Source organism: Camelus bactrianus, chromosome 8, assembly GCF_048773025.1.
Source record: "Camelus bactrianus isolate YW-2024 breed Bactrian camel chromosome 8, ASM4877302v1, whole genome shotgun sequence".
Classification (NCBI taxonomy): domain Eukaryota; kingdom Metazoa; phylum Chordata; class Mammalia; order Artiodactyla; family Camelidae; genus Camelus; species Camelus bactrianus.
Genome location: NC_133546.1, coordinates 70401126 through 70428714, shown reverse-complemented (window position 1 = coordinate 70428714; position 27589 = coordinate 70401126). Strand labels below are relative to the sequence as shown.

General features: G+C 40.1%; 2 protein-coding genes and 1 long non-coding RNA gene across 5 annotated transcripts in view; 1 reads left to right on the top strand and 2 right to left on the bottom strand.

Moving 5' to 3' along the window:
• Positions 1 to 19723, top strand: part of EYS (eyes shut homolog) — a 1185464-nt gene extending 1165741 nt beyond the window's left edge. The window contains 4 exon segments of the mRNA XM_010967844.3: positions 339 to 513; positions 5815 to 5987; positions 13739 to 13900; positions 17686 to 19723. Of these exon segments, the coding sequence (XP_010966146.2) occupies positions 339 to 513; positions 5815 to 5987; positions 13739 to 13900; positions 17686 to 18875 (1700 nt within the window). The 3' untranslated portion in view covers positions 18876 to 19723.
• On the bottom strand, positions 507 to 17689 carry LOC141578392 (uncharacterized). The gene is made up of 3 exons (XR_012508769.1): positions 15412 to 17689; positions 3613 to 3714; positions 507 to 3504 (listed from the first exon to the last, which is right to left on the bottom strand). It is a non-coding gene; the product is annotated as an uncharacterized LOC141578392 (long non-coding RNA).
• A 4931-nt stretch (positions 19724 to 24654) lies between the features above and the next one.
• Positions 24655 to 27589, bottom strand: part of PHF3 (PHD finger protein 3) — a 72427-nt gene continuing 69492 nt past the window's right edge. For all 3 annotated transcript variants that reach the window (XM_074368740.1, XM_074368741.1, XM_045504930.2), the window contains one exon: positions 24655 to 27519. In XM_074368740.1, coding sequence (XP_074224841.1) covers positions 25391 to 27519 — 2129 coding nt within the window. In that variant the 3' untranslated portion in view covers positions 24655 to 25390. The remainder of the gene's footprint in view (positions 27520 to 27589) is intronic.

Here is a 27589-nt window from a genome sequence, read left to right as displayed (position 1 = left end):
AACCATTAATGCTATCAGAAAAGAGTTAATGGCATTTATGCTATACAAAGTTTTGGTATAATATATATTATTTAGTTTAATGTAGGATTCTACTTTTGTTTAAAGGAAAATACAACTAAGCATAGAAATATACTCTATATGTCTCAAAATGTTAATAATTGCTTTCTCTGGAGTGGTGAATTTGTAGATGATTTTTTATTTTTCTTTCTGTGTTACTAATTTTTTTTTTAGTATGTATTACTTTATGTTGAAAATGTTAATTTAAAAATGAAAAGTAATTGTCTTGTTTTATCTGTTTCTTCCATTTTTAAATATGAAGTATTTTGCCTCTTTTCAAGGCTGTATATTTACTATTCAAGTTCGCACTAAGAAGAAGGGCCATTTCAGAAGCCTGGGGAGTCCCGAGGGCCACCCGAGTGCTGGGCGCAGCGTCGGCCAGTGCGATGCTTCTCCTTGTAGCCTGATGCAATGTGGCAACGGCGGGACGTGCGTGGAGAGCGGGGCGACTGTATAGTAAGTGTGACGTTATCGGGAAGGAAGGGAGCTGGGTGTCTGCGTTCTCACCGGCACTGCACTCGCACAAACTAGGAACACGCGCTGACGCTCGCACTGAAAGTGTGTTTATGCAGACGCGCTAGGTGACTGGCGGACGGATCGAGGCAAACAGAAGAGGATCAGTGTAGCTCGTGTGCTGTCTTTTCAATAATGAAAGTGAATCACTACATCTCCTTCCAGGCACCAGGAGAAAGACACTATCTGAAATTCACAGCATCTAGAGTGTTGCCAGAAAGGTTCACCATGCAAGGGTTTACAAGGGCTTTCATTTGTGATTTGCTTTTCTGTTTGGGTCTGGGCGCCTTTAGAAAGGATCTTCTCTGGGTGGACCCCAGCAAAGCTGCACAATTTGACATCTGAACTGCTTTAACATGAACCAAAATGTGGCCCTGTGGAGTGGGGAGGAAAAAACAAAGGAATGCTGTCTGATAACTCAAGCTACTTCGTCCAGCACGTCCTCTGTGCAGCAGTAGTACACAGAGGGCTCTGGGCAGACGACAAGTGAAGAGGGGTAAGCTCTCTGCTTCAGCTTTTTACACTCCAGCTCTTCATAAATATCCTATGTCTCATACGTGGGTGGGACAGCTAGAAAAGTGATTTGTCAAAATCTCCCCCCCAGAATATGTGGGAAGGTACGATTCACTGCTGACACTGGCTCACGGAAAGGCAGGTGAGGAAGTGGGGTGTCAGAGTCTCCTCTGGAAGACAGGGGTGAGGCAGCCCTCTCGCCAGTGAAGTGTTAAAAGCCCTGAGCAATTGCCCTGCACCTCCTCCCCAGAACATGATCAAAAGCAAAGTGCAAAGTTCAAAGAACCGCTAACCGCTGTCCCTCGGGCTGGTGAGAAAACACCGGAAGGAGACACAGCTCCTGACCAGGAAAGAGCCATGGTGAAGACAGATGTTTGCAAGCTATCTCAGCGTCCCTCTGCAGGATGGGTATACTGCAGGATTCCTAGGAGGCAGTTTTGGAAATCTAAGCACACGAAAAAGGGCCTAGTTTTAAGAAATATCCATAGAAGAGGAAATTAAAGATCAGTTTAAAACATATTACAGAGAAATATTCATGGTGTTTTGTGACCTGTTGAATATGAGATTGTGGGAGGAGGGTTAGTGGGGAGTCAAGTTTAAGTTAATCCCAACCAGGTATGAAAAGGCTTGCTGTGTTCTGGGATCCAAGACACCTAATGCACTTAATAATAAGTTAAAAGTACTAGCTGAATTTTATGGAAATTTTTCAGGGAAAAAAAAATGTGTGACTTGACCAAGTCCATGGAAGTGCTAAGAACAAAGCCTGAGGCATAGGATGTCACCATCACAGGAAGTTCTTTTTAGCATTAGCTTTACCATTTATGATTTTATTTTTACTTCTTTACGATTTTTAATAAAACCTTTTACTTGCTTTACAACTATGCATTCTAATTTTCCCACAACTAAGCTTAATTAGTTAGAAGCAGGAATTTACCTCATTTTATGGGAGAAAATTTGGTCATTCTGCAGGTGACTTACCAGGTATTTTTGTTACTTTTTAATGTGATAATAAATAAACTGCTAATAATAAAGAATGTAATCACTAAGAATGAGAAGTAGCAGGAAGAAGGCATGTGAAGTTGAAGGTGCAGATAGGAGAGGCTTCCCAACTCCTCCTCATCCATTTGGAATGAAGACCCTACACGTTTCCATTTAAAAGCCACACCTGTTTATCTTGGAACATACAGCGCCCTGTATGGATGTTGTTGAACCCAAATTCATGTGTCCAATGCACAGTGAGGCCAGACAAACAGAAATGTCAGCGTTTGGAGCAGAGAAAGCTTTATTACATAGACCAAGCAAGGAGAACAGGTGGCTTGTGCTCAAAAAGCCCAAACAAACTCCCCAGTGGTTTGGGGGGAAGAGTTTTATAGGCAAAATTTGGGGGAAGGGCTTCAGGGAGCGTGCATGACCCTCCTCTGATTGGTTGGTGGGGAGGTAACAGAGAGATGTTTTCAGAATCTTGTGCTCAGCCTGAGGCTGCCATCCTCCACTTGGGTGGGGACCTTAGTTCCTTCGAAGAGCTCAGCAGCCATAAAAAAGAATAAAATAATGCCATTTGCTGCAACATGGATGGACCTAGAGATCGTCACTCTAAGTTAAGTAAGCCAGAAAGAGAAAGAAAAATACCATATGGTTTCACTCATATGTGGAATCTAAAAAAAAAGGGGGGGTGCGGACTGACGAACTCATCTACAAAACAAAAACAGACTGGCAGACATAGTAAACAAACTTATGGTTACCCCGGGGAAAGGGGGTAGGGAGGGATAAATTAGGAGTTTGAGATTTGCAAATATTTACTACTATATATAAAATAGATAAAAATTAAACTTCTTCTGTATGGCACAGGGAACTATATTCAATATCTTGTAATAATCTATAATGAAAAAGAATATGAAGACAAATATATGTATGTATATGCATGACTGGGACATTATGCTATACACCAGAAATTGACACATTGTAACTGATCTTACTTTAATAAAATATGTATTTTTTTTAATCTCAGAATAAGGAAAAATTTCTTAAATATGTCACAAAAAATGCAAACCACAGAAGAAAATACTGAAATTTTGACTACACAAAGATAAGAACTTGTGTTCATCACGTTGTGTAGCGCTGACAGTTAATGCAACCACTGCATGCACCAACACAGGTGAATCCCAGACATAAAATCCCGCGTGAAAGGCAGTCACGGAAGAATGTATACAATGTCATTACATTTATACCAGTTTTAAAGACAGACACAACTTAAAACTAAAACTCTAAAGAAAATCAAGGAGTGATTATCTCAAATTTCAACTCTCCCAGAGAAGACACAGGAGGGTATCAGGGCAGGAACACACGTGGCCTTCAAGGTCCTGGTAATTCTCTGCTTCTTCAGGTGGTGGGTTCAAAGATGCTCACTTTGTACATTATGTGCTGTGGGCATGTTTCACAATAAAATGCTTTTAAATGAAAAGGATGTAAAACACCATGTAAGACGTTTTCAACATTAAAGTTTGCTTAGAAGAAGTAGTGGAAAGGTACCTGCTCGTGCAAAAGATAGCACCTCCCGCAGTCAGAGGTTCCAAGTGATTCTCATTCTCTTCTTGTTTAATCTCAACTTTATGACTCTCTTACCTGTTGTTTCTGTAAAATGATAAGGTTGTTAATAATGTTCGCAGAAGGTGTGCTCATTGGCCTAACCACCCCCTCTACCAGGCATGTGATACATCATACAGGTTAGTCCATCTAGAGGGGACGGTATGAACCACCTGTCACACTCAGAAGCTGCGAGGATTCTTCCAGCCCAAAGAAAACAGAGTTAAAGATATTTCTGTTTTCTACCTGCCTCGTCTTTACTTGTTCACGTTAGAAATTGTACTATTGGTGATGCCGTTTGACAACCACAGTGCTGTCACGGTCACCTGCGTCCACGGTTTACCAGTAAGGACGCTGTAACGAATCAAGAGAAGTGTGACCAGGACCCGTGGGGGTATCATAAAGTAGATTTCTTTCATTTCTCACTCTCTTTTTAAACCCTCTTAGGAGAAGTCATCCTTTTCTTTCTTGTTTTTTACTGAAGTATAGGTGACTTACAAAACAGTATATTAGTTTCAGGTGTACAGCATAGTGATTCAGTATTTTTATAGGTTATGCTCTATTAAAAGCTATTACAAGAAGTGGGGAGGGTATAGCTCAGTAGTAGAGTGTGTCCTTAGCATGCAAGAGGTCCTGGGTTCAATCCCCAGTATCTACATTAAAAGATAAACGAATAAATGTAATTATCCCCCCCAAAAAAGAAAAAAACTTTAAAAAGATTTTTTTACGTTATTACAAAACATTCCCTGTGCTATACAATATATCCTTTTTGCTTATCTATAAAATAGATATCTGTCAATCCTATACCCCTATGTTCTCCCTCCCTCCTTTCCTCTCCCCACTGGCAACCACTAGTTTGTTTTCTGTGTCTGTGAGTCTGCTTCTGTTTTTTGTATATAGATTCATTTGTATTGCTTTTTAGATTCCATATAAGTTATCTCATCATGCAGTATTTGTCTTTGTCTGACTTATTTCACTACGCATAATATTCTCTAGGTCCATCAACATGGCTGCAAATGGCAGAATTTTATTCTTTTTATGGCTTTCATATTCCATTATATATATGCCATGCCTTATTTATCCATTCATCTGTTGGTGGACACTTGGGTTGCTTCCACATCTAGGCTATTATTAAGTAGTGCTGCTATGAACACTGGGGTGCATGCATCTTTTTGAATTAGTGTTTTTATTTTTTCCTGATATATGTATATGCAGCAGTGGGATTGCCAGATCATACAGTAGTCCTATGTTTAGTTTTTTGAGGACCCTCCATACTGGTTTCCATAGGGGCCGCGCCAGTTTACATTCCCAGCAACAGTGCACAGGGTTCCCTTTTCTCCACACGCTCACCTACATTTGTTATTTGTGTTGTCTTTGGTGACAGCCATTCTGACAGGTGTAAGGTGACACCTCGTGGTTTTGATTTGCATTTCTCTAATAATTAGTGACGTGGAGCATCTTTTCATGTGCCTGTTAGCCATCTGTATGTCTTCTTTGGAAAAATGTCTATTTAGGTCTTTTGCCCATTTTTTAAAATTGGGTCATTTGTGTTTTTGATGTTGAGCTGTGTGAGCTGTTTATATGCTATGAATATTAACCCCTTGTTGATCATATCATTTGCATGTATTTTCTCTCATTTCATGGGTTGTCTTTTCACTTTTGTCTGTGGTTTCCTTTTAATATGCAAAAGCTCTTATGTTTAATTAGGTCCCATTTGTTTATTTTTGCTTTTATTTCTTTTGTCTTAGGAGAATGATCCAAAAAATTATTGCTGCAATTTATGTCAAAGAGTATTCTGCCTGTGTTCTTTTCTAGGAGTTTTATGGTTTCACATCTTATATGTAGGTCTTTAATCCATTTTAAGTTTATTTTTGCATATGGTGTGAGGGAACGTTCTAATTTCACTCTTTTACGTGTAGCTGTCTGGTTTTGATGGGGAGTCCAGTAATCCCATAGCCACTTATTAGGTCTTTCCTTTGACAGTTTGAATCTTGGTAGTTTGCACCACAATTTGCTTTCATATACAAAATCTTTTCTGTCTTGGAACCTCAGTCATAACTGCCAAGCTACCATCAGGATGATACACAAGTGCCTTATCCATCTCTGCTCAAGTGCTCAAATCCTGCTGCCTTCTTTCTTAACCTGCAGCTGTAACTGCCCTAGCGGCTGGAAGGGAGCACTCTGCACGGAGACCGTTTCCACCTGTGACCCTGAGCATGCCCCTCCACACCACTGCAGCCAAGGAGCTACCTGTGTGCCGTTGCCTCGTGGATACACCTGTTACTGTCCTCTGGGGACCACTGGAGTCTACTGTGAACAAGGTGAGGCAGAACCTCGGCTCATGCCGTCCACAGGTTTAACTGAGTCAGCTTCCTTTGGGGAAAGTAAAATGAAATGTGTGTAATAATAAGAGTCCACTCTCTTCTCTGCCCTGTATATTTGACGTTATATTTCACAGACAGGATAGTACGGAAATTCAGTAGTACAAAAATACAGCTGTAGTTTTAGAATTGCTTTAATTTACTAACTCTAATCACCCTGTCTTGTTGTAGATGTTTTGTGCTAAAGGCAATCCAATCAAGTGAGTTTAGGTTTGTGACTCAATTCAGGAACAAGGCTCCATCTTTAAGCTTCTCCCTCTGTATCTTCCACTTGACTAAAACCTTCCAGAGTGTCACAAGGCAGATACATAAGCTCCAGTGCAAAAGAAGAGACTTTCAGGGGTGAAATGGCCCCGAGTCCAGGGGAACAACGAGGAGCTTTCAGTTTTCTAGGTCTCATCAGCTTACTTTCTTCCCTGTACCTTACCGCTGGGGCAGATCATGGAATTTGCGTCTGAGGGAGCCCAGTCTCCTGAGTGCTCCCCACATGGGCTGCAGCTGGTGCTAAGGATGCCTCTAGGTCTGCTTCCTCTCCTTTAACCCCAGCTTGCCTAAGGCCTTCGGGACTTCCTCCACATCACACACACTGCTGGGTGGGAGGGCGTGGGTGGAGCATGGAGGTCTTGCCCTCTCCCTCCCAAATAGAGCTGGACCAAAGTCATTCCCCTGCTGTCCTTCTTGCAGCCAACAGCACAAACTCGTCTTCATGGACAGGAGAAGGAATGTGGCTCTGTACTGCCCGTCACCCCCAAGCAAGACCGTGCTTTTACCTCCTCCTATAACTTCTCCGACCACCTCCCCTACCCTAGCCCTCCTCTTACAGGCGAGATTGATGGGAAGGCTAGTGGGAGGCAGCCACCTTTAAACCTCCTCCGTCACACCGGAATCCTCTGCTTAAGCTCTACGAACCCCTAGAGCAAGAGTGAACAATGACCACACAGGTCGAGGGGGGGGCACTGGAAAAGGGGCTATGGAGAAAATTAGGAAAGCGTATGCTGCCTAATGTCTCAGGTTATACGTCTTCAATAAATCAACACATCGTCGTATCTAAATGTAGTTCTAAATATCACAGCACCAGCCACACGGTCCTGCTCCTGCTTCAGTCTGCAGCCCCCTGGCAGCGTTGCCCTCTCCAGCTTCAGTACCAAGAGATGATTGTGGGTCTTGGGGCTGGCTAGGACTTTCAGGATAGGGTGGCAGGGAACCCAGGAAACTTGCAGTTAAGGAATCTGGAGAAATTAAGCCAGAAAAATATGGGGACGTGAGGATGCACCTGCCATCTCCTGACTTCCTGGCTCTGGGTGATCTACTGTTTCTTCATCCCACCTCCCCATCCACCCAGAAGATAAAGCCTTTGCCTCTCCTTCCCCTCTTTAGGAACAGAGGCTGAGGCAGAAGTACAGGAGCCCAGTCTTCAACTGTGTTATGTACACCTTTGGTAATTTGTGAGGGTTGTTGTAATAGCGCATTCATACATATCGTAATTTAATCTTCTTCAGATCGCTTTATCAAATACCTTAATGCAAACATTTTTAATCCTACATTCACTGAGATTCTATGTGTGTTTAACTCTCCTCCAAAAGTCAAAAGTGTTGATAAATGGAGGAGATTTGAAGGTTATAATACTAGTGATGCAGTGAAAGCAATGTGTCATCATGTCAGAAGGGTGACCATGTGATAACGGGATGGAGTTCTGTGTCTGACCTACAGGAATCAGTCTCTTTCAAATGACATTAAGACAGATCCTGCTCTTTAAAAATGGCCTTTCTTGGGTCCTGGAATATGCTACACTGTTTCCTGGAATCTGGATTTTACACACACTTTTCCTGGCCTAAAATGCTCTCATCTTCCCCTCAACATCCAGCTAACACTTCTCCATCCTTCAGATTTTGACTCAGACGTTACTTCTTTAGGGAAGACTTCCCTGACCCGCTTTCAGAGAACCGAGGGCAGTGCCCACGCCCGTTTGTGTCCATTGTTGGTGAATCTCCAGTCCTCACCATACAGTGCAGAGGGAGAGTGCCTGCTGTAACATTTCACTGAACGGTTCTAAAATAACAAGAACAAATTGTGGGGAGAGGGTGTACTCAAATGGTAGAGCATATGCTTAGCACGCACGAGATCCTGCGTTCCATCCCCAGTACCTCCATTAAAAAAAAACTAATAGTAAATAAGTAAATAGACCTAATGACTTGTCCCTAAAAACAAAAATGAAACAAATTGTGGTCATTTTCAAGAAGGAGTTCTTGACTTTAGTGAATAGCAAAGTGCTCAAAACTTTACCAAGATGGTGCCCCTCTTTTACTCGCAAACCAGTAGCTGCTAGAAACTGAAAGAAAGAACAGAGCAAGTAAATGTCAGGGCTACCGTTTGTAACAATAGGGCAAGCCAGAGTTTTGCAGCTTAAAAGATCAAGCAATGAAAGCCGAGGGGGTTAACCTAAAGTTTGTTTGGGTGTGTGTATGTAATATATATAACATATGATAGCATGTATATAAATATATATTATATGACAGCATATACATAAGTAGATTATACAAAGAGATGGCAGAGAAAATACATAGGTAGGGAGGTAGATAAATGAAATTATTTCATAGAGAGTTTAGGAAGTTTGATAAAAGATGCCAGAAAAATTGGATCACCCTCATAGAATTCTGAACAAAAATTGACTAGATACACCCTGCTATGCTATAAAATAATTTGATTCTTTGTAAAAAGCCATAGAAAATTGTATCATAAACAGTTGTTTTGACGGAAAAAAGTGTTATGTCGGAGATGGGTCTCTACTTTTAGATTCCCAGTTGAAAGTTATTTTTCTATAGTAATTTGTATAGTAAAGTTGATTTTAAGAACTATAAACTGTATTTGTGGTAAAGTAAAAACAATGAAGAAAGAGGTTGATGAGAAATGGCAGAATTAAACTTTGCCTACACAAGGTCTGTTTTCTTTATCTCCATTGACCCACTGACTTTGCAACTTTCCAACGTAGTAGCTACAGTACTGAAATTTAATTTAAAAAACAAAAACAGAACAGATAGCAACCAGGCCACTGAAACCAGGCAGCGGTGTGCTCCTGTGTTTTGTCAATAGCTGCTTGTTTCTTATTTCCAGAGAACTGTTCTCAGCTGCATCATAACCAGCAGCTATCTGTAATATGCAATCATAATTTCTACTCAGTTGATCAATTTATAGGCACCTAGAATGCAGAAAAAATTCCTGGGGTTCAATTCACCTCTATTGTAGTTATAAACTGGTATATAAATTACCAAGAAATTCAATACCAATATCCTTAAACTTGAAAATCCCTAACATATATGTCGTCTTTTCCCCTTCTGCCTCTTCTATTTCCCCATCCCAAGAAACCTAAAATCTCAGAGAGAAAATTAGTTTATACATAGAACTCAATTTACAGCTGTCCTACCTACCTAGTTTTATGATCATCTTTACTGTAAATAAGCCCCACCCCCAAGAAGAATCAAAACTGATATTTATAATCTCTGAACGACAAGAAATCAGCGCATAATTGACTGGCACACCTGATGAAGCGTGGGGGGCAGGGATGGTGAAAGGGTGTCTGCCTCAAAACACTGCCTAGCATTAGCATTCTTTGTTCTTGTCGCCTCCCCTGGCGGTAACGCTTGGCAGTACGAATCATTCACTAATTCATTAAGATTGTTTACCAGTTCCAGACCACGTGTTAGAAAGACTGCCTTAACAAGACAGACAGGTGCCCCGCTTTCATAGAAGTTACATCCTGGGACGAGGCAGGCAGACGACAGGTACACCAACCAATGAGGAAAAGCACGGATTGAGTCAACGCCATGAAGGAAATCAAGAGGAGGAGGTGGAAAGTCACTGGAAGAGTGACTTTCAGCACTCTAGTTGGGATGGTCAGGGAGGCCTCTGTGAGTAGTGACACCTACGCTGTCATGTAATGAGACTCCCCCGCACGTGACGGCAAGGGGGTGAGCCCTCTGGGCAGAGGCAAACCCGGAAGCAGGAAAATGATGTTACACGTCTCGGGAGAGACAGGCAGCCACGACTCCCAGGATAGGAGGTGGTATTGCAAGATGCATTTGGAAAGGCAAGCAGAAGCCAGATCTTGCAGAGCCGTGGAAACCATGATAAAGAATTTTAATTTCATGCTGAGAAAATAGGAGGCCTGTGAAGACTGTAAGCATGAGTCAGAACACTTGAACTTAAGTCCTGATGCTTCTGGTAACTAGTAATTCCGTTTCTGCTGCATCGTTTAAGTCTCTGAGCTTCGATTTCATTATTTGTAAACAGGCAACATTAAGTATGCCGACTGTTTTCCACCTGCCCCACCCTCCCCCACTCCACTCCCCACCCACCTCGACCCTGCCCTCTAGTGCCTTCTCCAGTACGTTGCAGCTGAGTTTGCCCAAGAGAAGTCACCAGCAGGTGATGCGAGGACAGGAGGAGAGTTAGACAGAGTGCTTATTCCCCAAGGCTCCTCACCACGAGGCCAAAACAAGATTTACCTTTACCCAAGGGCACAGCTTCTGTCAGAAGGCTGTCGATGAAAATTCAATTAACTATCAAGTTAAGAAGAAAAAGGGAAATTTATTCCAGCCAAACTGAGGATTATAACCCGGGAGGCAGACTCTCAGAAAGCTGTGAGCACTGTTCAGCCTGTTAGAAGCTGAAGGCACAGCCATATACGTTTTCAAGACAAAGGATCGTCCATCAAAATGACACATTGATACTTTGTATAAAGTTCACCAAGTACAGAGTGAGCGGGGAGTCACCACAACCCCCTTCAGAGCTGGGAAAGAACCCTATTCTGTAAGAGGTTGCATTGCTAGTGTCAGGAGAAATGTAAAAACTGGTCTTTGCAGGGGAGCTGGCATTCCCACATTTGAGGAGCTCGGGTTAACGTGTGATGCGGGTGCACACTGCATAGGGTGGGGGGAGGGAGGGAGGAGGCCCAGACAAACACACAGAGAATGTTGTTTAATTTTTTCTTGTCTTGCCTTAAAACATAACTTTTATTCCATCAAGGCCCTTGCTTTCTTTAACTTCAGGCCTAGGAGTGAAAACAGCTCCCCAATGAGACCAACCCCAGGTGACACTCTATTTCCTGCAGTTTCCCTCCACCCTACTCACACCTTTATAAATAGCTCTTTTATCCCATTCTTTTTAAATGCCCCTCCCTGTGTGCTCTCTGTTCACTGCCAGGACTCTCACTAATATAGTAAGTGCCATCTTGCCTACCTAACAGAATTCACATGAAGCAGGGTATGCAAAAGTTCTCTACTGAGCGTAAAGTGTTATAAAATACAGAGTCTTATTTTCTCTTCTTGTTCTCAAGATCCAGAACTCAGACCGACATTCTTAATAAAGTAATTCAACTGTATCATGAATTAAATACATATTTTGGTATAAGGAGTTCCAGGCAGGGGTGTAGAATCATAGGACACTACCAATCATCTTCTAGTCTAACAGTATCAATTGGTAAGTGAGAGAACTAATGTTCAGGGAAATTAAATGATATGCCTAAAGTCTCAGAATCAAGTCTCCTGTCTCTCAATCCAATTATTAGCAGGTCCTTACTAGTTTCTTAATAAATATAACAAATATAAGATCACAGTAGATCATCAACAAATTTAAAACACTCTGTCTCTAGATTTTAGCAGCCTCTCATTACAGCCATTCCTTATGTAAATACAGCCTAGGAACTGACAGTGTACAGGCAACGTACGTATCAATGTGCTGTCACACTCCAATTGTCTAAGAAGGCCTAATAAAGGGGCCATGTAATCATCACAAGCCAAATAACTTCAAAACTGAAATTTGCCTTTAAATGACTTGTGAAATGGCAGGGTTGAGAAGAGCCTTAAAAATTGCTTAACCTCAACTCTTACCTTGAAAGAAGTAAAAAATCAAAATTAGGAAAGAGCAGGATAGAGGGGCTAAGTCGTCACACTGCCAAGCCAGTGAGTTCCCATGACATCGTACTGCTTCTGTTTCATACGCACAATATAAAAACCAGCAGTCCCGTGAAGTAAGTGGAAACTTGTGCGGTCTAAGGTATGCAAAACAGGTTAATCAAATGTCCTTGTCCCAGGATTTCAAATAGCCTTAAGTATTTTAAAGTGTGTGCGTACATCTGAGCAGAGGAGAGCTGGGGGAAATTTTCCATCCCAGCATTGTAACTCAAGTAGTGAAAACTGATTTCATCTATCCCTTACGCTTAAATGTCTGACTGATGGGGAAGAAGTTACCTTCCAAGTCCCTTCAAATATTCACTTGTAACTGATAGAAAGAAAAATCCACGTAAAGACAAGAGGAGGAAGGGTCCTAACTGGCATGTTTTGTTTTCACTGAGGCCCTGCCCCACACTCCTTTGGAATTCCACGGAGGTGTTGGGCTGTGGTCAGTGATGTCTACAAACCGCTTGAATCCAGTGGCTTCAAGGGGCACAGTCACCAAACGTGATTCAACATGCCTGAGCCTAGTTCCAAACGTGCAGGAATCCACCGTGCTCACACCGCCCAGCCCAGAAACTAGCTCGGGTGCGCGCTTCTTAACCAACCAAGGGCCCTAAACCAGCTTTAAAAATTAAATTGATGCAAAGATAGCCCTGGGCTAGATACTTCACAAGGACTATTGATCTTAATTTAAAAAGAAATCATAACAGGTTAAATTAGGGTGCAGTATTTTGCAATCCAGAAAAGTCAGTAAAAATTCTATTTTGGCAGAATTCTGGTTTACAGTTATTTTGTGAGGCAGACAATAAGTTCAGTTTCTTTTCTCATACACTCAAATCTTATTCACTTATTCTTTTCTTCTGTGTTACAGCTGTCTTCCCTGTTAGAATTTATGATTTACAACCACACATGTAACCTTTTCTGAATCATAAAATCTTTCCTCTTATTTTTCCCCACATTATTGGTAAATTGCTTTTTTCTTGAAATAGTTTTATGCTAACTAAATTCTAGCTATTGCACATCATTGACTTTTATCCAAGTGAGATTCCCTAATACGTGTTTTTAACTTTTAGCCTAGGAAATATTGAAAATGTTTCCATTTTTACCTCCATTCTTTCACTTCGTAGTGCAATTTTCCTTCCACTCACTTCTCTCGTCCAATAAGGTAAAGAAACCACGCGCTCACTGGCATTTGGGGTAAAACAGGCAGATGTTCAAGCTACTTAGTCTCCTGACACGAAGGATACTTGATGGTCCATCTAAATAGTCACTTAAAATATATCTTGACTTGATTATACTCTATATTTTAATCAGAAATAAAGAAACTGAATAATTTATAGTGATGCCTTCTGTCTTCCACTATATGAACCATCTTTTAAAAAGCATTTTTAATGTAAGACTTTCCCAAGAATCTCACATTCTTGAGATAAGCATGAGAAATTCTCAGAATCTATGCATCTGATCTCTCCCTATAATGGAACCCAGAGCACAGGGTGTGTGCACACAGTACCGGCCAGAAGGAGCGCAGGAGGCTCTTCAATAATTGACCGCATTACAGCAAGCCTCTAGTTAGTGGGATTAGAACAGAGTCACCAAGGTACACTGTGTTCAGCTAGGAGCGACTCTTGGACGATAAGGTAAGTTCTTAAATGACAAAACTACGAGTTTATATGATTATTTATGAGCAATACTGTTTTTTGCAACTCAGTTTCCCTGTTTTGTTTTTGTTTTTGTTTTTAGCTTTGTCCATAAGTGATCCGTCTTTCAAAAGCCATGAATTATCCTGGATGTCTTTTGCTTCCTTTCATATTCGAAAAAAGACACATATCCAGTTGCAGTTTCAGCCTCTTGCAGCGGATGGCATCCTCTTTTACGTTGCACAACACTTAAAAGCACAATCAGGTAAAGTTGGCAAGATCTTTGCAGGGGGAGAAAGAATCCTAATGAATTCCTAATAGTCGATTAAGGAATGTGTCATGGAGTTTTTTTTTTAAGTTACCTAGCCTACAAAACGTGTAAACACTTGATCTTTTATGTTCTTTTGTCACTGCAAATGTGTTTATGAGGCGATTCCTACACATGAATGTTACGAAGAGCTTTGTTAGAATTAAAGTTAGCAAAATCCAAATATAGTATAGGCGCAACTTTATAACAATCCCATCAAAAAAAAAAAAAAAAGGTTGGAGTTGTGCATAATTGTCCTATGTCAAAAGGGAAAAAATATGCATATAAAAGGTAAAGGAAAGGCATGACTGATACATCCCCAAGAAATACATTCACATTTGTAACTCCAAAGATTTTTCTCTAATTCAGTCATCTAAATTTTAAACCTAGGATCCACGTTCCAAAATGAGTTTATAAAAGTGTTTTTAACTATAAAAGTTGTATAATTATCATAAAATAATATGGGATAAAAATATTTTAGTATGCTCCAGTTTGAAAAATTGCTTTTTGAGTTTTTATTGCTTACTCCTGATTTCCATGTTCATATCTTTCTCCAGAACTTTGACAAAGACATCTGCATATATAGATACATTTTTACTGCAAAATAATTTTTAAATTTTACATTTGGCATTTCTCAGAAAATGCAATTTTGGTGATAAAAATAATTGAATCAGTTTATGTTGACAGCGAACAAAAATTATGTTCTGCTTTTCACAATCTGTGTCTTAATATGCTACTGATTAATAAGACTATCAGAAGATTAGACAAAAGTGGTTCCACCTCAATGCACTGGTGAAATACCTTCAAAATAATCTCAAGGAGAAAAGATAATAATCCCAAAGAAAAAAGAAAAATCTCAGAAGAGTTTTGTTCTCCCGTGATTTGATATTTGGCTTTAAATTCAGGACTAATTTAAACCTCCCTGTGAAAATGCCAAATGGGAGACTCATGCACAAACAGAAAATTTCTATTTGTAAATGAAGAGACATTAAAAGACAATCAGCTTAAGTTACATTGCTCATAAAAAAATCAAAGTTAGCCTTTATGATAAGGGCAGGAAATCGAGAGAGATTCTGGACTGTGACTGGCCAAGAATGTGCTCTAATTTTATAACCAGTACACTGGATGGTTACGTTTATGTATAGAAAATAAAGAGCTCATATACATTAGCAAACAGAGGAGAGAAGGAGCAGGTTTTCTTACATCTGTTATTAACTGGCTTTGTATTTCAGTTCATTACAGTCGAGGCTTTCCTTTTTTCTGCTATTAGACACTGTTTACAAAGATGAAAATAGATTAGTTTCATGACATAATTGGTGCTGCGTTCAACACTTATGTAAGAAAAGCATGAAAACTTTAAAATATCAAAAATCTATGCTCTGCATCCTCAGACTTAGATTAACCTGAAAGTAATTATCAGATGAAAGGCATAAACGTTTATTAGTAATCAGGTGGTATGTTTCACTTACCTAAGGTTGCCTAAAACACGGGTGACAGCCCTGTACTTTGTACCTTCTCTGAGAGCTATGCCTGATGTAAACATTAACCAAGGCTCCTAGTTGATCCTCTGCTAAGAGGAGTGATTAGTAAAAACTGCCCTCTTAATACGCACTATCAAAACCCACAAATTTGGGTATCAGCAGCCAGTTAGGTTTTCACACATGGAAAACCAAATTCTCAATTAATAAGATTTCTGTGTCTCCTTAGAGGTTAATAACCTGAATAATCTAATATAGTGTAAAAGTTAAAACAAAATGGTAACTTGAAAATTATGCTAGTTGATTTTAGTTCTTTGATTTAGGGGAAAAAAAATTGAAAATAAACCCTGGCACGCGTTTATCTGTTTCTGCTAAATATTTAATGCCTCAAAATAAGCTTTTTTGATACATGAGCCATATTATGTTAAGCACAAGTCAATTACACATAGCCTGAATTCACCTTGATGTGATTATAATCTTCACAGATCAACGTGTATTGAAAAAGCCTTGTCACCCACAATGTCAAGTTAAAGCATGCTCAGATAAATAAGGGAAGACGGGGAGATGGGGGCATACAAGCCAAGCCGTTAGGACACGCCTTTGTTTGCAGAAGCCACTCTCCTTGCTCTGCCTTCCGGCTGACAACTTGACCAATGATGTCACAGCGCAGCAGCTTCAGCTTTCCTAATCATTTTTTAGATCCTTCATGTTCCAATGTAGTTCTTCATTTTAAGATTACTTACCATAGGACTCTCTACACCACAAGCAAGGTTAACTACTTCCATGACTGTGAGAGAGGTTTCTGTCTACTCGCAGGCCATAAAGTATATTTAGAGTGCTATGAATTTTAAAAACCTACGATCATTTCATTGTTCGAGGTTCCTGTGGTATAAAAATTTTTAAATGTTTTGATCTATATTTAATTTTTTCATACATAACCTAAAAGCTTGTAATGCAGTTTCTCTTTCTTTGGGCTTAACATGGTATTAGAAAAATATATGAATAAACTAAATTTCTTCCTTTCACTGGGAAAAAATTTTAATTTACACAGCATTATAGGAAAAAGATGTTTTATTTTTTGCTTTCAGCCGAAAACTAGTTGTTGAGATATACTCGGTCACCTCATCCCACAAGTATACAAAGGAATTTCTTAACTCAACAATTACTTATTGAGCATCTTATGTGCCCAACACTGTGCCGGGTGCCAGGGATGAACTGTTGGGCCAACTCAAACACAGATCCTCTTCCCACGAAACTTGTAAGTTAGTGGATGAGGCAGCTATTAACCAAATCATCACAGATGTAATGACACAGATGATATTCACTATAAATTCACTGTGAGGAGAATAATTAAAGCAAGAGAGCCACACTTTGCATGGGCTCGTACACTTCTCCCAAGGGGACGCGAGAGGTGTGCGACCTGAGAGCTGCTAGGTCTCCTGACCACCTGAATGGTCTGGTGTGGACCACAAAGGAGAGGGGGGGAAAGGACACCCCGTGCAGGAGGGAGGTGAGGCAGTGTGGCACTGCGGAAGGAGGAGGGAAGAAGAGTAGCGTGTCAAGAAATCTCCCTGGACAAGAAAAGGGAAGAAAAAAAAATTACTGGTTGTGAAATATTAGGGGGAAGGGAAGATGCTGTGTTGAGGGAAATTTGTTATGTAAAATACTTTGCTACCTTCTTAAAGTAATCTTATCTTGAAGGGCTACATTCTTTTCTCAGGCATGCAGAGTTGCGTTTGCTATTCCTCTGAATGCCTCATTGCAACTTCATACACATGCGGGATCCTATTTGTTCAGATTTGTTGACACGACTATATAATGATAAAATGAGATTTTAGATATTATGAAGAAGAAAAATCTAGTGCCATTAAAGCACTAATTATTAAAAAAAAACAACAACAACAACAACAACCTGACCAACTCTAGGGAATTAAGGAAGACTTCTCTGAGGAAGTGGCATGTGACCTGAGACCTGAAAGATGGGTAGCAGTTACCTAGATGAGGTGGACAAGGGCAGGGGAGTGTTCGTGAAAACACAACATGCACCAAGTTTCTGTAAGAGGATGAACTGTAACAGGGTCAAGGTAATACACGTACATTTTTACCTGTAACTGGAAATAAAACTTTCTAACATAATTATGGTCAAGATTTGTAACCTTCTTTTCCCCAAAACTAAAACTTAAACTCCAGTGACCAGAAAGGGCTAGTTGTTAATGGACTGACATTTCTCTGCTTCTAATTAAACAAGGTTTTCTTTCTCAACAGGTGATTTTTTATGTATCTCTTTAGCAAATGGTTCTGTTCAACTTCGCTACAACCTTGGTGACAGAACTATCATTCTAGAGACACTCCAAAAAGTAACCATTACTGGAAGCACCTGGCATGTGATTAAAGCAGGAAGAGATGGTGCAGAAGGCTACCTGGATCTGGATGGGATCAATGTAACAGGAAAAGCCATTGCTAAAATGAGTTACCTGGATACAAATACTGACTTCTATATTGGAGGAGTGTCATCCTTAAATCTTGTTAATCCCATGGCAACAGCAAATGAACCTGTAGGTTTCCAAGGTTGTGTCCGGGAAGTTATTATAAACCATCAAGAATTACAGTTAACTGAATTAGGAGCAAAAGGTGGCTCAAATGTAGGTGACTGTGATGGGACAGCCTGTGGGTACAGTGTGTGCAAAAATAGAGGCGAATGTATAGTAAATGGCACAACTTTCTCTTGCAGATGTTTGCCACACTGGGCTGGAAATACATGCGACCAGTCTGTGCACTGTTTGAGTAATCTCTGTCTCCACCAGTCTCTGTGTGTCCCTGGCCAATCATTTTCTTACAGTTGTTTATGTACTTTGGGTTGGGTGGGAAGGTACTGTGAAAACAAAACTTCATTTTCAACTGCAAAGTTTGTAAGTAATTCTTACATTAAGTTCATTGATCCAGATTACAGAATGAGAAACCTTCAGTTCACTACTGTATCCTTCAATTTCAGTACTACTGAAACAGAAGGTTTAATTGCATGGATAGGGAAAGCTCAAGATGAAGAAAATGATTTTCTGGCAATTGGTCTCCATAATCAGACCTTAAAAATAGCAGTTAATTTAGGAGAAGGCATCTCTGTACCTATGATTTATAGCAACGACACATTCTGTTGTAATCAATGGCACCATTTAATTATAACTCAAAATCAGACTCTTATTAAGGTCTACCTAGATGACAATCTAATTCTCTCTGAGGATATTGATCCACATAGAAAATTTGTTGCTCTAAACTATGGTGGTACTTTTTATTTAGGGGGCTTTGAATATGGTCGAAATGTAAATATCGTTACTCAAGAGATTTTTAAAAGAAGTTTTGTTGGCAAAATTAAAGATGTCTTTTTTCAGGATTCCAAAAAAATTGAGTTAATTAAATCGGAAGGATACAATGTTTATGATGGTGATGAACAAAATTAGGTTAACAAACTAAAACTAGTGATTTTAGTATATAAAATATATTGTAAATGCAGTTGATGGTTATTTCTTTGGCAAATTACTATTACCTGAAATAGTCTAAATGCTAACACATCTTTTTTATAAGCTTATAAAACACAGCTGAAGAAAAGATTTTGGTCATGTTTCCTACAGCCAATTTATCTGAGTCCTCAGTTTTCACTCCATTAGTTCATTTAGAGTCCCTTCATCGGCAAATTGTTTTTAAATAATTTAGGTGGGAATGAATTAGTGATGTGTACAAGAAAACAGAAAAGCATAAAGTATTAACTAAAAGAAAAAGTAAAATTATATAAGAAAGGAAATATAACCATATTCTGTTACATGGCTCAGCTATGAATTTCCTACATGGCTGCAATAATGTGAAATCTGAAAATGGACTTAAATTACTGCATGAATGTGGGAAGATGGAAGATGAAGGGAAGGAGGCCAGGCTGGTGAAAGTTAAATCCTTATCTTCCAGATTAAGTTATCAATAGATATTAGTTTTTATAACTTAAAAAAAACCACGTATACATGTCACTTACAAATATAAAGGCAAATATCCTAAGAAATATCTAGAAGAACTGAAAGCAGTCACCTCTGGATAGAAGACCAATGCAGACGCTGTTGGACTTTGTTTATAAACCTTGCAGAATTACTTGACCTTTTAAACTATGTAACTAATCAAATTTTAAAATTAAACTTCATTCACATTTAACTTTTCAAGTCTGCAGTCCCAAAACTGAGCATAAAACAGGTTCTGAGTAATGTCATCGAAAATTATTGTTCTGATGTTATCTGTACCATTAAAAGCGTAATTTGAGAAAGTCCTTTTTGCCCAAATACTGCTTATTGAGGTCATTGTGAAGAGCATTTTAAACCCCTCATTGCAGAGTGGGAGGTGGTTACTGCCTGTTGTTACTTAACATCTTCAGAGTTTGATATTTATGACAATTTTGTCACCAAGAAAGCCACTGACAACGCATGACTGCCACAAAGCACTAACAGGCAGAATAGGGCCATGTGGAGAAAAAGTTTGTAATTCTTTACTAAATGGAGAAGTCTATACTGATAGGATTGCTGCACAGGTAACTTCTCAATGCTATTAATGAGCAAAACCTGCCTGTGCAGACTCCAGTCTATACAAAGAAACTATGTTAGCAGTTTATCCCTGGAGAACTTTGCTGAATTTTCTTACTATTTTTGCCACTCCATCGCAATCAGAAGGCTATAGACAGTCTTGCCTATATGCCCTAGAACTCAAGTTAAGAACTCCGGCATCTTTCGATCGGACACAAATTGCCGTACTACAGACATACTATTCTTATCAACATTAGGCAGTGTGTAAGCAAAATACAATGTAAGGTATAATTGCAGGATGTCTATGCATTGATTCAAAGGTTTCTTTTTTTTTCTGACAAAAACCACACAAGGCAACTCCAATAGATGCTGAAAAACTTTGACCTAAGTTTGCTTTGGTCCATACCATTCACATTAATTTGGAGTTACTGAGATCATAAAGGTAACGGCTCTAAAAAACTTCCGTTTGATAGCTGACTTTTAAAGGTACGTATTATATGTATAAAGGCAAGAAAGTTGTTTTAGGGAGGCTACAAAAGCTTCAAGGAAACTTTGCCGAAACACACTTGGCCACGTGTTCTCATAATAGTGTGCCTTCCTTTAAAGCAGCACTTCCCGAAGTGTAGACCCAGGAGGGGCCCTAGATATCTTCAGGGGATCCACAGAGAGTACTTCCTTGCCCAACAGCAAATCCGTGTGAAGTTAGATTTTCTTCATATATTTCAAACAAAGTGACAGATTGCTGAACATTAAATGCCGAAGCAGTTAAGAGAATCCAGCTGTCTTAAGTAGACATTGGAAACGTACAAATACATAATCACTCTACTCTTTAACTAAACTGACTTAGCTTGGAAGTTATTTTTCATAAAAATGTTATTAATGCATAACAGGATTACTGTTAAACACGTATTTTTAAAATTTTTGACATTTAAATTTCTAATATGCTATATAAGGATAGACACAGTCCAAAACAACAAAATCTCTTTAGGGTTTGCAATAATTTTTAAGCGTGTAAAGCAGTCCTGAAACCGTAATTTTGAGAATTACTGCTTTAAAGCTACTTCTTGTAGCTGCAATTTTTCATGCAGGTGTGATCATCTGCCTTCTGCACCACACCGCACGTGCTGGGAGACTGCAGGTGAAGGGCACTGCTCACGCTGAATTTCAGGAACCCAGCAAATGCCTGCACAATAGGCACAAAGTAAGAACTGAAAACTGCTATCTAGAGATTCCCTGTACGTCAGAATGACTTGGCTAAAACTTTTTTTCACCTTAAAATCCAAAATTTCATGTGGTAAATTATCAACATTGTTTTTGCTATCTTTGTGATGATGGTGTTTAAGATTTCCTATGTGATATGCTTTTCCAGCACAAAATAAAAATAATCGATAAAGACCGTCCAGATAATTTTACTATAAAAGTCATGATGGCTCCAAAACAAAGTGTTGAATGTAAACGTGAGAACACTTAGAGCTGAAACATTTAAGCCAGGGGAAAGCAGTATTTACCTATGGGATGAAGCAGTGAATTCATTTTTTTAAGACACTCTAGCTACTGACCTACTATTTGTGTTTCAACTCACCCATTCAGGTGCCCTCTTGCTTTAAACATGAATTACTGAAATTCTTCATGAAACAGGAATCAAAGAACCAGGGTGTTAGGCACCTTTCTAAAAGCAGTAGCCGGTTTTATTTGTGACTTGCATTTGGAGACAAGTGTCAACTGCTGATTATGTCTATTGCCCCCTGGCCATTAGTGAGTGGCAACCCTTACCATCGTCTTTGAGGGATCTGAGAAGACTGGAATAGTGTAACTGGTATGTTCAAAAACTAAAAAAGAGCTGGTTCATTAGCAAGCTCTCAAAATGCACTGAAGCTCGATTTACACACAGCTACTATTAAAAACTGAAAAGAGCTGAATGTGAATTTATTGGTTATTCAGTAGTTTTGTGTTAACACAGGTACGTAACACATTAATAATATCCAAATGGCTTGTCACTCCATTTTCTTCTCTAATATTGGTGTTATTTTTCCTAACTTTTAAGCATTTGGTATGGCCTTAGATGTTTTATAACTCCGAAAGATTTGTAACTGAGATTTAGTTCACCCACAATTAGCAAGTTAAGGCCTGTGGTCCTCACAGGTGCCTACATTCCAATCCCTGGAGCCTGTACATATGTTAGGTACATGGCAAAGGGGAATTACGCTCACAGATGGAATTTAGGTTGCTAATCAGCAGAATCTTAAAATAAGATGATCTTGGATTGTCTGGGTGGGCCCAGTGTATTCACAAGGGTCCTTAAAAGTGGAAGAAGGGATCAGAAGGGAGGGTCAGAGGTGGCAAAGACTCAACCCCAGGTCCGTGACTTTGAAGATGGAGGAAGGGGCCGTGGGGCAAGGAAGGTAGGTGGCCTACAAAAGATGGAAAACACAGGGAAATGACTTCTTCCTCACAGCCTCCAGAAAAGGAACACACCCTCCTGACACCTTGATCTGAACCCACTAAGAGCCCCATTAGAACTCTGATCCACAAAAGTGTAAGATAAATTTGTGTGGTTTTATGTCACTAAACTTGTAATAATCTGTCACAGCAGCAATAGAAAACTAACAAAAAGAGGACTGGAGAATTAGGCTTTGAAATGAGTATGAATTTTGCAAATCTATACAGGACAATCCACAGGTTTTTGGTTGTGTCTTCATGCTCACTCTGAGGAAATGGCTGCCTGGCAGAGATCCAGACAGGTGGGTGGACTGGAGAGAGAAAGGGCTGTGAAAGGTCCGTGTGATGATCAGGCCTTTGCCCCTCTCCCTCATTCTCAATTCTCAGAGCACTAGTGCGACACATACAGGCTTTTGGAGAAAAGGAGAACTGAGCTGGAATTCCGCCTCTGGCAACAGCAGCCTAAGTTTGGGCAAGCTTCTCAGCTTTCTAAGTACCAGTTTCCTCAGCTCTAAGACAAGTCTTCACCTTTCGGGCTGGCTAAGGTTCACGCAAAGCTCTCAACACTAGGTCTGACACAGAGAGGGTTCACGGAGACTTTCTTGCGGCCACAAGTACTACGGGGGTGGACTTTATGTAGGCACTGAGACACCCTGGTACATTTTACTTAATAGAGGGGTGTGTGAACTGTCTTAACATGGTTCTAAGTTTTTTAGAGCATCAAACTGTTTTTAAAAGAGCAAGCTTGCCTTAAAACAGGAGAAACTAGAAGATGAATTTCATGTAACTGCTAATTTGTGTAAGGCTGGCTGATGGGTGAGACTTAAGACAATGAGAATGGCTTTGGAATTACTACTTACAGGGAACTTTTCTCATCTTCCCTTTCTTTCCTCACAAGTTAAAAGACCTTAAAGTATTTAGTTAATATGCCAAAACCTACCCTCCACAATATCTCAGTCACCCAGGGGTTGAGAGACCTGGCTCTACCACTTGGTAGCCCTGTAATCCCCAAAGACAGTCAACTAACAGAGGGCTACGTGGGATCTGTCAATTCTCCGAGATAGGAAGAAAGAACCGTGAAGTAAATTTAACAACAGTATGTATGAGACACCATTGGGTAAGAAGTAATCCAAAACTGACTTAGAGGCTTTTTCAATTAGTTAACCCATTCTTCTTTACTTGTACCTTGCAAAAGAAATCTTGTGTCTGATCAACCCCCCAAACAGAGAGGTCAGTGAAAGCAGATTTATCGACAAACACACAGTGGACCCTTCATATCTGTGGGTTCTACATCTTTGAATCAACCACGGGAAGGGGCCAAAAAATTCCAGAAAGTTCCAAAAGGCGGGTTTTGTTTGCAGACTGACTTGTTTTCTAACAAGTTAGTTTCCAAAAGAAAAGTAGAGCAAATTTAAACAAACTTTATTTGAATACAAATCCTCTGTTTCAGAACTTATTTGATGATAAATTTCAGAGGATCAGGATGACCACAAAAGGGGTTTCAAGTTGCTGTAAATTAGACAAAATGATTAGTGTTGAATTTCCACTGGTTCTCTCTCCAGCAAGAACAGCAAGGCTGATTCAGTTTCAAAACCTATTTTTAACTCTGATCTGTCAACTGTTTAGGAAAACAAACATGTTTTATCTTCTTAATTTTGTGAAGTCAGTTATATTTTTCATTAACACAGGGAAGTAAAAATATTGGTTTCTCCCTCTTTGGTCCCAAGTGTTTGTTATCATTTGGTAGCTACTGCTTTATATTACAGCAATCAGTACAGTAAGTAGTTTCAGGTGCAAATAAATTTAGATTTGGATTAACAATGGTCTCATGTGCTTTAAAGTAAAACTTGTATACGAAACTGTAGTTATTACCCCCCAAAACAAGTTAGGGTTCATGACACATTTTACAAAAAGATTCACAAAACGTTTTTCTTAAAAGTTCTGTGCTCATACAATGATTAGTCCGTATACCAAATTCTGATGGTGCACCAGTTTTCAGAAACATACCTATAAAGTGGGTTATAGAGCTGCACAGTTTTTCCAGTGATAGTTCTAAATTCTAGCCTCTTCAGAACTACACAATTTATCTCAATAGCCTATAATCTAAGATAAAGAGTTCTTCCCCTCATCTTACTTAGCCTGTATATTCTTGGCTGAGTAAGGGGAAAACAGTGTCTGAACGTAAGTAAAGCCGTAAAGAAGAAATTCTTCTACGACTGAATTTCAAAGCACACACACAAAATAGGTGAGAAATTCTTTTATCATATTTAGAATCAAAATATCCCTTAAAATATGTACATTTTACAGTAAAAAGGATAGCAAAACACAAGATCATGTACAAGCTTAAGTATTCAAGTTTCTGAAGAGCCAAAAATGGAAAAGAAAATAGTGGGCTACCACGAAGCTGTAGTGCGATAACAGATGCCTTCAACAAGTGCAGACTAAAGCAATACACGGACTCCTCGGGCTCCGATCCCTGGTCAAAAACTGCTCCACTAAATGATTAATATAATCTGATTATGAAGTTGCTTGGCTTTCTGCTGCTCCTCTACCATTTCTTTAAAAACAGTGCAACTGAAAACAAACTTACAGAGTACACATTACTCTCGAATTAGTCATTATATAAAGGACATTCACTAGAGGCAGTAAATATACTCCATAGTTAACCATTTTTACCAATTTAGGAATAAAACTAAAATTTCTAAGCCTTTATTGCATATTAATAAAACAAATCTTTGAATATACAGCAATGTAAAACTTTTAAAAATATTAAACTGCTATAACTAGGGACAGTTGATATGAAGAAGGGATGGTGAGCACTGGTCCAGAGCACGCTGCACCACACACAGAAGTGACTGTTCTGCAAACCACCAATATTAAAAATTTAAAAGATGGCACAATCCTAGCAGGCAACCATGAAGTTTTTAGGATAACACTCAACAGTTACTTAAACGTGATCTCGAAGCAGCCTGCGACCTTTACCTTTTGCTCTTAGCTCTGTCGGCGTGGTCCCTATCTTTGTGGTGCCTGTCTCTGTCCTTTTCTCCTTCTCTATGCTTACTCTTCTCTCGCTCTTTGTCCTTCTCCTGGTCTTCACTTTTAGGCTTGTCCGGCTTCTTGTCTACACTCCTGCTCTCCCTGCTTGCTCTTCCGTCTGCTCCTCGGTCCCCATGTGACAAGCGTGCCCTCTCTTTATCTTTATGCCCTTCCTCCCTGCTTTTTCTGTCTCTGTCCTTGTCCTGGGCTCTGTCTCTGCGTCTATGCCTCTCAGATTCCTGCTCCCACTCTTTGTCATGGCGCTCCCTTTTCAGGTGGTGGGAATCACTATAAAATCTCTGACGGTCCCCTTTACCCCTGTTAAACGGTCTATCCAGTTGCTGTTGGTCTTGCCTACCCCAAGGGTCACTATGGCGCCTTTCTGGTCTCCGAGTGTCTTTAACCTGGTAGAAATTTTGTGGGCCTATATACCTTGATGCTTGTGAAAGGGGACCCATCATACGCTGTGGCTGGCCTGTCAGATGAACAACAGGTGGCCAGGGAACCATGGGATTCTGAGCAAAACCAAAGCCTGGAGGAGGAAGTAATGGGGGTGGCAAATGTGGTGGAAATCCAAACATGCTTTGTGGGGGGAAATTAGGAGGTCCTGGAAATGGAAATCCAGGGGAACTAGACTTGAGATGCTGAAGGCTGGGCTGCTGGGGCCTGATGGGTGAAAAGTTTGCACTTGTTCTGGGGCTGGTGCTTCTGGAAGTGAAGTTGATGCTTTTAGAAGGAAATTCTGACTGACATGTGTTTCCAGCCTCAAAATGAGATGTTGCCCCTGCTGATCCTCTTCGAAATGGGTGCACAGTTTCAATATTTTGCATTAAAATATCCTCCTGCAAGGGCTTTGCTTGCTCCGTTTGAGAAGTGTGTATATTTTCTACTGACGGTGAATTCTGTGCAACCCCTGAACTATCACTCTGCTGAACACACGAGTTTTTCTCTGCAGAAGGCAACTTTTCCTCAACACTGACTTGTTCTGGTAAGTGCTCCTTGTGTGACAGGCCAGGCAGAGGGTGTTTCTCCCCATTCCGGCAGCTGTCTCCATCCTTGCTTTCTGAAGCAGGCATCTGCTGGCTTCGTCCCGCTGCCTGCCTAGGATCCCTTTTCAGGTTGATGAACTGCGGGGACCTTGCTGTATTAGCAACAAGGTTTTCACTGCAACTTACGTTACCATCTGTGTTTCCTTTCCCTACGTTAGACCTGCAGGGAGAACCAGTATTTGAAGTCCGATTATCTTGCAAATTACTCTCTTGATCTTGCAGCGGCTGTCTTTTTAACGCTCTGTCTTTACTCTCACCAGTCTCCTCTTGTTTTGACTGAATTGATAAATTTGTTAAGAATGCTTCTGTAGAAACATCTGGCGGTTTACCTCTGAGGCTAAGACTTGTCAAAGGTCCAGGAGAAACAGAAGAGGTCCCCATCCCTGATGCTTCTTCTCCTCCTCCTCCCCCCGAATTACCTGTAGATTCTGAAAGATTATCTCCTTTAACCTTTACTTCCTTGGCTTCACCATCAGTTACTTCCACTGTATCTATTTTCTCCGCTTTGGAGTTGGCTTGCTCATTTATAAACGGAATTTCTTTAGCAGTGCTCTGCTCTATCACTGCCTGGGCCTGTTCATACACTTGACCAGAAGTGCCCAAGAGGCTCTGGAGGATATCATCCACAGGAAGGGGTTTACTTGCCAATTCCAGAGTAGAAGGTTGATTTTCCCAGCCAATCAAGACCCCAGGAAGGAACCTTAAAGGTTTTGGTGGCTCCTGTTTGGTGACTTCCACCAAAGGTTCAATTACTGTTGGAAGGTCTTCCTGAAGAGCTTGCTGAGGCTTATTTCTCTGCTTGTGCAACACAGTTGTAAAAGAATTAAAGAAGTCATTTTCTTCCTCTGGCGCTTCCTCTGCGGAAACTTCTATCTTACTTTTCTTATCAGGCGGCAATGTTACTGGCACACCTTCCGGCGTCTCAGCTGCATGACTGGTGCTAACACTAGCGCTGTGTTGCCGCTTCAGTTTTTGACGAATAATTAAACCCAGCAATAGATTAGGTCTGTGCAGTTCAAGCCCTGTATAAAGTGAAAAGCATCAATTAACAGTCACTTTCAATCATTACAATAAAGAGTAAAACATCTGCAT